The 12,276-nt window shown below is 39.0% G+C and overlaps 1 protein-coding gene across 25 annotated transcripts in view; it reads left to right on the top strand.

The window, feature by feature from the left end:
- PDE4DIP (phosphodiesterase 4D interacting protein) overlaps nucleotides 1–12,276 on the top strand; it is a 217,967-nt gene that overhangs the window by 154,811 nt on the left and 50,880 nt on the right. For all 25 annotated transcript variants that reach the window (XM_032361283.1, XM_032361304.1, XM_032361302.1 and 22 more), the window contains 3 exons: nucleotides 192–329; nucleotides 1,217–1,329; nucleotides 2,463–2,590. In XM_032361283.1, the coding sequence (XP_032217174.1) occupies nucleotides 192–329; nucleotides 1,217–1,329; nucleotides 2,463–2,590 (379 nt within the window). The remainder of the gene's footprint in view (nucleotides 1–191; nucleotides 330–1,216; nucleotides 1,330–2,462; nucleotides 2,591–12,276) is intronic.

Genomic DNA, 12,276 nt, shown 5'->3' with positions numbered 1-12,276 from the left:
AAAGAATGTACTGTTTCATATGGCTTATCCATATTCTGCTGGCAAGTACAGCAGACTGTTTCAGGGACATTTGCTCCTTTTCTCCTCTGCTAGATAGCCATCCACAGCCCCAGGATTGAGTCGCACACTCCACTGACTGAGCCGTCCAGGCACCCCACATTTTTATTACTAGTTTTTTTCTTGACTTTTAGGATCTGCAGATGCAACTGGTTGATCCTGAAGACATACCAGCTATGGAACGCCTGACCCAAGAAGTCTTACTTCTTCGGGAAAAAGTCGCTTCAGTAGAATCACAGGGTCAAGAGACTTTAGGAAATCGAAGACAACAAGTAAGTCATTGGAATATAAGCATTTTTATGGTGGAACAAATGGTGGAAAACCTGTCAATCTCAGTGATCTCTGAAGGGGTTTGTTAATGGAGCTTCATAGAGAATCTCTGCTCTGAAGTTGCCTCGCCTTGGTCAGCCTCAGCAAGAAGTGCCCCTAACATTTGTAATTCCTTTCTAGCTACTACCTTGTAGCTGACCTCTCTTCAGTGCCAGACTTTTAAAAAAGACCTGCTTGCCTGTGCTCCTGTCTGTTACCCTCTCTCTCACAAACTACTCGTTTCACTCCAATCCTGGCTTTTAAGTCAAGCGGTTCACTTACAAGACCTCTCTGCTGGTTGTGATACGTCATGGCTCATGTTCTGTACAGCACTTATTGTAGGGCTCACTGCGACACAGGTCTGTGATTGATGGTGTCCCCACCACCCACTACACATAGTACACTTATCCCTAAAATAGAGCCTGGCACATAGAATGTGCTCAGTAAATATTTATTGAATGAATGAAGAATACCAGTAAGTCCTGCTTTATGTCTCCTCCTGCCCTTCCTCCCTTTCCCTTGCACTCCCTTCTCTCAGCTCTTCCCTGTGCTTCTGGCATCTCTCTCCTTCTTCTTGCTCTCATGTTTGACTTCTGCCCTATAGTTTTAAAGATTAGAAAAAAAAAAAAGATAATGTGCCATTGATTTGAAAACTGTAAAATATAATAGAAAGTTTTAAGCAAGTAGAAGAGAGTGAACTTTTTTGGTCCTAGTGCATGCAAGTCCGTTCCTTTGGCTGCTTTCTCAGGATCCGCTGTGGCTTCATGTCTCATGTCTGTCTGCAGACATGAGATCCGCTGTGGCTTCATGTCTCATGTCTGTCTGCATATTGCTTTTGCTGTTTCCTCAGTTACTGCTGATGCTCGAAGGGCTGGTAGATGAACGGAGTCGGCTCAATGAGGCTCTGCAAGCAGAGAGACAGCTCTATAGCAGTCTGGTGAAGTTCCACGCCCATCCAGAGAGGTAGGAGAGTGACGGCAGTGTTTATCCTTCTGTTCCTCTTCAGGTTCAGATGCTTATGATTTCAAAGCAGGGAGGGAAAAAAATCAGACAATTACTAGGAATACTCAGTTTGTCATTTGTTGTTTGTGGATCTCTCAGAGCCTAGTGTTTAAGTGTTAAGTCAGAAATAGTGCCTATCTCATACAGCTACACACTGATCAAATGAGACTTGTCAGGTGTCTACAGCAATGCCTTGTGTACAGTAAACACTCAGTGTTTTCTTTTCCTTCCTCTGCTTCATGTCCTGGTAAGGGCTGTTCTGTTCCAAGAGTGAGGATATAAAGGGTATTGATACCGAATATCATTGAAGAAAATATATTTATCATGATGGCTGATATCAACCCAGAATCACTGATAGCCATCATGGTGAATATATTTGCTTGTACTTCTTGATTTTTGGTCATATATATTATATCATTCCGGTTCATTTTATATTCCTTTTTTTTTTTTCCCGCATTCTGCCTTCTCCCCTTGTCCCTTTTGCTTTTTCCTAATTTTTATTTTTTTACTATTCATTTTCTTCTAGGTGATTGTTCAGTTTAAGCATTCTTTTTCTTTCTACTTCAGGTAAATAAAGGCAGGGGAAAGATACAATAAGGACCAGTTGATTATATTACTTTTTAAAGAATCTCTGGATCTTTAGTCTCTATGAGCCAGATTCCTTTTCAGAGCTCTGTCCAGTCTGGTTACCAAATGAGACAACACAGATCTTCAGTAGTGCTTGGCTCAGTCCTACTTGGCTCAGTAATGTTTCAGTTTGTATTTAGTTTTTCCGATTTTGTTTTTTCAGAAACTAATACTCATCAAAAAGTGAAATTTCTCCTATGTTGACTATACAGACATAAGTCCTAGGATCTATAATTTTACATGATACTGGCCCACAATCTAGCATAAAGAGGCAAGCTTTAAAGAAAGGAGCTGGCTTTGCTAATCTATCTGCAGTGAAGGATAACAGTGCCCAAACACAGACTGTGTTTACTTCTTGTGTCCTAGAGAGCATCCTTTAGAAAGTCTCATGGCTCTTTGGAAGTATATGTAGATTCATTATAGTTGGTGGCTAATCCATTTTCCTTCCATGTGGCATGTTTACTCAGCTCTGAGAGAGACCGAACTCTGCAGGTGGAACTAGAAGGGGCCCAGGTGATACGCGGTCGGCTAGAAGAAGTTCTTGGAAGAAGCCTGGAGCGCTTAAGCAGGCTGGAGACCCTGGCTGCCATTGGAGGTGGGGAACTGGAAAGTGTGCGAGTTCGTCACAAGCATGCCTTCTGAGCACTGGCGGGTCAGCCTGCAGCCCAGGATGGAAAACCTTGTTTGCACTAACCCAAGAGCTTTGTCTGACTCTGGCCGAATTAAATGATGACTTGCTAACGGTAGAACTGTTACAAGTAGCATCAACTACAGAGTGAAACTCACTTTAGTCTACCTGAATGGCACTGTACATACCATCTTGGAGTTGAGTGGTGGAGGTTACAAAGTGTATGTGTACCTTTTAAAGCATTCCATTTCAGTTTTCCCACCCATATTCACTCTTTTCCTCGGCCCCTCCTTGTTCCCCCATCTCTTCCCCTGGGCCAATAAAGTTTATTCCTCCCCTGCTCTCACCGTCCATTTCATATGTTCCATATCATGTCATAAATGCATGCATGCGTATTATTTTTGCCATCAGCCAACTCCTGCTCTTTGAGTGAGATGATTTTTTTTTTAATCAAATAAAAGTTTCAGGATGAAAGAGAAAGAGATTAAATGTCTTTATAGGAATTACTTTGCAGAAGTGGTATAATCCTTATCAGAAAGTAATCAAAGCCAAGTCTTGCCATAGCGGACGACAAGTATTAGAAGGGTCAAGTCAGTGAGAGGAGGCAAAGGCAGTTCAGGTGTTTATAGGAAACCTTCTCTGAGAGTGTTCCAGAGGTGACAGTTGAATAACAGTGATAGTGAAATTAGATTAGGTGCAGATTAAATTCCATTAATATTTTTCCTTTAAACCAAGAGTGTTATGTAGTCAGAACATGATTTCAATAAAAACTCATTTCAGTTTTCAAACATGGAATTTGGGGAACAGGGGTTGAGGCTTTCCCACATGTATTTCAGAGTCATGATTCTTTATGTAAAAAGCTCATTTCAAATGTAATGCTCCCTTTTAAATTCATCATTTCACCAAATTACTTATTGCAGCTAGAGATTTGGTAGTGGCACGAGATGGAGTCCTATGTTTTTTCATGTTTTACTGCTTAAACATTACTCCATTAACATAAGTAATAGGCTTTGAAGTGTTGTTAGAGTAGTTTAGAAAGAACTGTCGACTGGGTTCATAGGTTTCGGTCATTGAGTGCTTTCTTACAGCAGCATGACAGGCATGAGGAAGGGTGCTCTGGAGCTTGCGTTTCTGCTTGCTTAAATGTCAAGAGCATAAAAAGTAGTCAGGATTACTTTGGAGCTTCGCAGGTTCAACACCATGAGGTTTCATATTTCTGTTGGTTATAAATTTCCTAGATTAGAAGCTGAGATTTCAGGTTTTTAACATGGACTTCAGTGGACAGGGAGTGAGGCTCTCCAGCACCATAAAGGTGACAGAGTACTCTTTCTCAACGAGGGGGCACACTATGAGTTTTCTGTTTTCCCTCCATTATTCACATGACTCTTTAATTTCTTTCACATTCATGTGTTGACATGGGTTGCCTTACATTCTAAATTCTGTCTAGCTTTCTGTAACCTTAGCCGTGCCTGTAACAACAGATAGAACATCAGTCAAACCAAAGTGGGCAGGGAAGAAAATGTTCTACTGGAGAAACACCCTGGGATTTTCTGATGAAATAGTTTGCAAAAGATTGATAACTGTAAGCCTTCCTCTTAATGAGATGCTTTCCACTTTTCTTGGCCTTTAGGGTGGGGAGTCATTTAAGGAAGCAACAGGAAGTGTAAGCAGAACCACCCACTTTCCTAGTCTTCTAATCTTTAGAGACCTTTTCCTGCACAAAACTTTCTGTAATTTTCTAGAAGGAAAGAGGGGGTAATTGAACTTACAAAAATGTCAACCCAACAAAGACTAGTCTGCCATATGATTATAAGACATTTAGGAAGTGTTTTTCCTTAATTTTGCTAATAGACCAAGGAAGCTTTCTAAGTGTCTTGTTAAGATTCAACTGTGGGTGATTCTTGGGTTCTACTGGCTTATAGTGATTACAGTAATTTCTAATTACTGCCTATCATCCTCCAGGAGTAGGAATTTCCCTTGTTATCTTGGACTGTTACTAAGTGTTAGAAATACTAAGGTGGCTGGATGAATATTGAGAAAACCAACTTCCTATTGAAAAATGATTCAAATAGATTAGTGGGAAAAAGGAAGTGAATTCTGATTCTAATTTGGATCCTGAAGAGACAGACTAACTTGTGCTACAGTTACTCACCCTTAATATTGGTCCTTGGGAAACATTTTAAATAATTAAGTGATTTTTGTGGCAAAGGATAAACTAAGCGGTTGATCCTGATACTCTAGATGTGACTAAAATCTGCTGCTAACGTCCTAGAATGAGGCTTGCCAACCGTGCTTACCTGAGAGAGTTTGCTAGTCTAAAAATTTTGTAGGATGATTTGGCATCTTATTAGAGAACTCTGCTCTGATGAATTTTCTTCTGTAAACCCACATATAGATGATGCTGTCATTGGCCACATCATTCATGGAATTCTACTTACCATGATACAGTATGATTCCGTTCTCTCTCCAGGAGCACAGACCCTTTCTCTTACTGGATTATTCTACCTTCATCAGGCATTTTTCAGCCTTACAATAATTTTAGAGAAAGCATCATGGGCTTGTAGAACCTTGTGTTTGAATTTAAAAAAGAAAATCATCTTGAAATGAATGAGTTAAACCTAGGTCATGATTAATTAGAAGCACAGAACTTAAATTGATAAAAATCCATATTGATAGATTTGTTTTTACTTATATTTCCTTTTTGAATCATAGCAAATATACAAAGCAATGGTTGTAAGAGTCAGGGGAGATGAAGGCTATAATTCTTAGAGCTGAAGAGTTGAAAAGGACCTCCAGGAACATTTATTTGAAGAGTGAAACGGAAGTCCTTTTGATCGATATTTCCCTTAAACGCTTTTCTGTTGCAGAAGTCTGATGATTATTAGTGCCTAGTAAAAGTCAACGTTTTTCTGTTGTTTTCTTGTAAGCTATTTAGCCAAGTTATTATTTTGGAAAGGAACCACTTGGCTATTTTAATATTGGTCAGCCTTTTGCTTTGGTAGGTGTGCTCTTATCCTGAATCTCACCCATACCTGCTTCTCCATTTACTGCGGACAGCAGCATATTTTTGGTACCTCTACTTCCTTTTTCATAGTTTAAAAAGATTTGTCAGTGTCATTTTATATACAGTAAGAGAGCTATAAAGATGAAGAGAATTGTGACCTTTCCAGGATATTAGATCCTAGCCACAACAAGTTTCCTGGAGGGCTCTTCAGTATATTCTCCTTGCACAGTTTATACCTGAGATGTCTGGGACAGATAAAAGACCTTTCCTAAACCTAAAAGACCTTCCACTTTGATGCTTATTTATGCTAATTTGGTATGTGGGTCTGGGAAGTTTGGTTCACAGATTCAAAACAGTAAGAAAATTGATGTTAGTTCTGTCTCTCTTCCAGTTTGATCTAGGATTCTCTGATCAGGGAAAGGAGAAACAGATCAGACTATACCAAAAATTGCTCTTTTCATTGAGGAATAAAAGTTGACTTACCTACGGTCACTTCCCTTTGGACTATAAACCTTAAAGGGACAATATTTCAGTTCCTTAGCTTTCCTTGGGCAGCTGGTATTAGCAAACCCTAGTTCCTGTTTGTTAGGATAAGGTTGTTTTTTTCTGGTTCCGTGGTCCTTTATTTATTTAAATTTTTGGAAGATTTTTATTTTTATTTATTTGAGAAAGAGCACAAGTCAGGGGGATGGGGGTGGGAGAAGCAGACTCCCCACTGAGCAGGGAACCTGACTCAACTTGAGCTTGATTCCAGGGCTCTGGGTTCATGACCTGAGCTGAAGGCAGATACCCAACTGACTGAGATGTCCAGGCTCACCTCATGGTCTTTTAATATGAAAAATATAAGTTTGATGTCCCTGAAAAACTCAAGTTGCCTCTTCAACTAGGGCCTCAGTAGTAATTCTACAGGTCTGGAGCCAGTGCCCTGCAGGGAAATGTGACAATCGGTCCCATGAAACTAGGAAGAAATGGTAGGAACCCATGCCCTGACAGTCCCCTTTCCATCTTGCCTTGTAGAAATAGTACTACAGGCAGATTAAATGAAATTGGCTTTCTTTTTCAGAAACTAACATCATTTGAGACCTGAACATGTAGAATATTTTCTCTTTTAAGGTTAAAATTTAGAGAGCTTTTTTCTCCCTTTGGTCATGAAGAACCATCGGTACTGTAGGAAGAGTAGCTAGGAATATGGAGCTTATATGAAGCAACCTGGTAATAAAAATTAGAAGGAATGAGTGAGTGGGACAATATATCAGAGTGATTTCTGTAGGTTAATAGTTTTTGAGTCTTACAACATTTTGGAATATAGATTTAAGACATCTTCTCACTAGACATTTAGAGAAATAACTTCGTTGAACAACTTTATTATAATTAGAAGACAGGAATGTTGCTTTTAAGTAGTTTGAGTATTGACAAAAGGTAAGTCCTCAACTTCTTTATATGTAATCACATGAGCCAGGCCGAATTTCCCAAATAAAAAATTTACATTGTAATTTGCTTCCAGTAGAGGATGAGAAGTGGAAGGGAAACAACATGTAAAGCTGACAATATGAATTTTAACAGTTTTCAAAAAAGAATGATTAAACTTACAAAGTGATGTACTGATTCTTTTTGCATTACTTTCCCTTTACATTGTTTAATGTCAAATTCCAGAAATAAACTTTTTTTTTTCAGAAATAAACTTTTTTATTTATCATACTGTTTTCCTTTTGCCAAAGCTAGAAGGATATAACTGGAAGTTCGGCAAGAAAATCTTAGATAGAAAATAATTCAAAGAACAGGGGTGTTAAGTAGATGAGCTAAATTGGTTTCGTTGTTCCCTTTAAAAACTCATAATTGTCTAGCGCATGCATGTAGCTTTGCTTTTAGTCTATAACATAAGTCTGTAGTGCTTCCTTTTGCAATTACCAAAACCATTGCTCTAAAATACCAACCTCTCAGTCTGTAAACTTTAGAGGCATGTGTGTGTACAAGTATGTCCTAAAAGTCATGAATTTCTGTTTCGATGAAGTATTCAGTTTGATAATAAAAGCAGTTTTACTTTCATCAAAATTTTCATTGTAGGGCTGTTGAGAAAAAGTAAAGCAATTTCATAACAGTTTAAATGAAGAAGGAAGTGACATGTTAAATGTCCAATAACTTGGTGTTAGATTATTTATAGGACCATTTTCCCACCCAAATAAGCTGTATATTTTCCTCTGGAAATTCGTTTCTCTCAATGTTAAACTGTGTTAACATTTGTGCTGAAGTGGAGAGTGTTCTTTTTAATACATAAGTGTTAGAATTTCAGCTACTTTAGTTGAGACACAGGAAATTGTTACTGATCCAATAAAAGTATCAAAGGCCAAACAATAACCATTTGGTTTCATTCTTGAAAAGGTGGATGAGAAGAGAAGTAGAGAAAACTCATGTCTTTTTTGTTTGTTTCCTTATAGGAGAATCAGTACTAAAAATCCAAGTCAAAGTTAAGGCTCTGGAATGAGTGATGCTTTTGTGATTTATTTAACTAGAGGAGGGAAAAGGAAGAAACCTGGATTGTTCTTCTCTCAAGGAAGTGAGACTAAAGAAACAGCATTACTCTTTCCCCCAAAATGTGAAATGAACTCCCTTACCTTAAAAACTCTTTCTTGTTCTCCTTGCTGAAGGAGAGCAGTAGTAAGCAGGATGGAGGTGTGAGGAGTCAACGTTTAATGGTGGATGGTGCTCTCCCCTAAATGTTCTTGGAAAGGCCTGCTGCTTGTGTTCTTTGAAGAAAAGAAAAGAAACCATGAGCAGGAGGAACTCCTTGACGTTACAGAATTATAAGTCCCCTGGAAAACTGCTTTCTGAATAAAGTACAAGCTAGGAAGCTGCTTGAGAGGTGTTTCCCTCTATAGACCAAGCTACACCATAAAGGGGCTCAGCAGACAGCAGGGGCTCGGCCGCAGACACCAGTTTTCTTTCCTAGCTACTTCTGTCCCATGAGCAGACTCTATCTAGTGGAAGACTTCTACTTCTCAGCAGAAGCTTATGGAGGACTATGTGAAACCTTAAAGTTCTTTTATGGTCCTGAAGGGAATGGATGCTGAGTTTGACAGGAGACCTTTTCTGCTGGATTCTGTCATACAGTATCATCATACTTAAGTCAGGGATAGTTAGTTGGCTCATGACGTGAACATGGAAGAGTTCTCATAATACAGGTGCCTAAGAGTGAAGGGGAGATGTCCCAGAGTATCTGGTACAAGAGCCTGGTGCTGAGGGAAGACCAGCTAGGGGCTTGGCACCACATGCTTACTCATGCTGTACAGTTTTTGTTCTTTGAATCCCCTTTCAAAATTAGTCAAATAGGATTTCTGCTACGTTCTGAGTAACTATATGGGAAATACCACTCCTCTTCTGTGGGTTGAATATAAATAGCTTAAAGGGGAAACAATAATGACTGTAGAGTAGAATTTAGAGAAAATGGTCTTGTCATAACCCAGTTCGGGCTCATTACTGAAGAATTAACAGTCTATGATTTTTCCTCTAAGGCTTATTCATACATGATGGAGTTTTAAGGCAGTTATAATGTAATGATGATGAATCCTATTTGTAAAAGCACCTGTCCAAAGGAATTCATCCTACTTTACTGACAACTCTGTTTTTTCAACTGTTCTGTGAAGGAGAGAGACCAAAAGTATTATTTCAAGCCTCCTGTTGGGGGAAACAGAAATTTATAAGTAAGGAAGTGCAGATAAGTGCAATCAAGATCATCCAGTTATAACATTAAGTATAAAATTTATCTCTGCAGATTACACTTAGGTTCCATGGCCACCTTTTTTCAGCCCACAGACCATGTCAGTTTACTAATGATAATAATGCTTAAAGGCAATATTTAATGCATATACACTGTTTGCCAAACACTGTTCTAAGCACTTCAAACACAACAAATCCTTTGAAGTTCACTAGTGAATGACTCTATGGCGTGGATATCACTGTTTCCCCTACTTAGTAAGTAAGGAAACGGAGTTACAGAAAGGTTGTGGCTTGCCTAAGGTCACAGAACTAATGATAGAAGCAGAAACCAAACCCAGACAGTTGGGCTTCAGGGTCCATATTCTTAATAATTAATGCCATCCTCAATTTAAAAATCTCCACAAAACCATCCATTTCTGTTCCAATGATTAAAAGAATTACATGTGCATGACACTTAGATTTTCACAGAAGGATTTATGATATTTTATTTCTGTGTACTTTATCAAGTCAGCTGGTGGAGAATAATTTTCTAAATCTAAAAGGGAGTTTGGGGCACGCCCTCCATTACATATATGGGTCTGAGTGTAGAAATTTGCACGAACCACAATTTGGGAACCGCCATCAAAGCCTCAAAAAAAAAAAAAAAGTTTAATGAAATTTCTTCTAACGTGTAAAACTTAACCTGGATATAAAACCTGGAGAAGAAAGTTAAATTTGAAGCGACAGACTCTCACTTTTCAGAGTATCTCAAATAATAAGCAGTAGGTGCACCAATATAAAGTATAGTAGATTTACATCAGAAATTTAGAACATCACCAGTTAGTTCAGAAGATAGCATTTTGTTGCCTTGTAAAAGCTTAGGAAAGGATATTCCCTCAAAAAAGAAAAATTATTGTCATTGATTAAAAAAAAATGGTAACAAAGGTGTCTAGTGTAAACCTACAGGGTTTTATGTGGAACAACTTACTCATTTCAATTTTTTTTTATAAAACTTTTTCACCTTTATTCTAACTCCCTCTCCCCACAGCCTTCAGCATTCTAATTCAAATTGGTAAAAGGCTGAGCAACTGTTGAAGCTATTCTAAAGGAACTACACCAGACTAAACTAGCTAAAAATAAATAAGGAAAGCAAAACTTCTATGTAGTAGAATGCTGGGATTAAATGGGCATGCTTACTTTGTCACCATTTAACTCCTGATGAAGTCAAAACCGTAGTATTGTGCCCCTGAGTGAATTACAGAGAGAAAATTATCTAAAAATACAGGCAAGGCATCAGAAAGGCCAACAAAGGTAAGTGGAGGACAGAACATGTGAGATGAAAGCCTTCAAGACCAGTGACAGTCACTTTTTCCAATCGTCCCTCAACCTTACTCCTGGAACCTAAGCCCAGGAATCCCCCTGGGATGTGGGGCAGCGTGGCCACAGAAGCCCCCAAGAATAATAATGGAGATGAGTTCAACTCATCCAGCTGAGCTTTCTTCAACCACAGGAACATTCTCTAGCCCGAAACTCAGAGGAGAAACAATGTGAGAACCATGTTTTCTTAATCTGTCATTGAGTGGGACATTCATTTCCTTTACAAAGAAAAAATACAAGATTCTGATCTCTACTGTTGTACAGGGAATGATTTTCCAAAATAAGTATAGTAAGATATGGATATCCACAAGTGAATTAGCATCCTGGATTTCAGTGAGTTGCCAAAGCATAGGGAGTCTGTTCATCCATCTCTCTGCAGCTACTATTGTGAATGAGATGGTTCTGGGGCTGGTTTGAAAGAGTCAGTATTGGAAATCCCTCTTGTACAATGTCTGCCAAGGAATCCCTAACAATCTGAGTGATGGAGTTACCTCTTATAGGTAGGACATTATTGAACAGGGCACAGAAACTTGGTCCAACGTTAATACAACATTCATGGAATGAGTCATAAAATTAGGTTGTTAGGGCAACATACTTACTACCTTCTAGTACTTTAATTAGATTGGCCTGGGTCATTGCAAATGCTCTGGCATGAACTTGCAGATGACAAGGGATGGAATGAAGGTGTGAGATGGTCCTGTTCACCTTATCTGAAGAGAGGATAGTGGATGCTCATTATTTATCCATGGATGTCTGAGCTCAGGAGCAGGTTCTTTGTTCTTGGAGGAAGAAGCAAAGATAAAGAAATGATTTGTCACCAGAAGGAGCAGTGAGTTGCCTCTCTCTGAAAGTCCAGAGACCTGACTTCTTGGCACAGCTCTTGTCAGGACCATCTGTGTAACCGTGGACAAACCACCTAATCTCTTTCAGGCACAGGTTACTCGGTGGCCATAATAGTTTTAATAGGTTGGTTGCTGAGGCCAGAATCAGATTGCCATCTCAGGTTTCTCTAACTTAGGCAGTTTCTATAAGACCTGTTCTGTAGACATGGGGAGTGTCATGGTAGATTTTCTTTGGTGTTAAAATGAATTAACCATCATAAATTCCCCCAACTTCAGAAGAAATCAGTAATGTGGGCCACAGGTCTTAATCTAAAATTGGATGGACAGTCTTTTATTATAACAGATATGGAGAGGAAGAAATGCCCCAGCTTTGTTCTGTCCAATATGGTGGCCATGAGCCCTGTGTGCCTAGCTGAATTTAAATTTGAATTAAATAAAAGAATCAGTTCCTCAATCGCCTTAGCCCATTTTGAGTGCTCAGTAACCACATGTGTCTACTGTATTGGGCAGCACATGCATAGAATTACAAAAAGTTCTATTAGTCAACAGTGTCTCAGATCTTTGCCCAGACCACAAACTGCAGCTATTGTCCCTCTGTGCAAGACACAGATGTTTGTGTCCTCAGATGACTCTGTCCATCTTTAAGAAACAAAAGAATGTATTAAAACTCACTTGGAAGTGTAAGAAACCCTTCAGGCAAAAGATGCTGGAGGCATTGACCAAGAGTTTGAGAGAGA

This window comes from Mustela erminea, chromosome 10, assembly GCF_009829155.1.
Source record: "Mustela erminea isolate mMusErm1 chromosome 10, mMusErm1.Pri, whole genome shotgun sequence".
NCBI lineage: Eukaryota > Metazoa > Chordata > Mammalia > Carnivora > Mustelidae > Mustela > Mustela erminea.
Note: the sequence above shows the minus strand (reverse complement) of the source record. Positions and strands in the feature narration are given on the sequence as shown.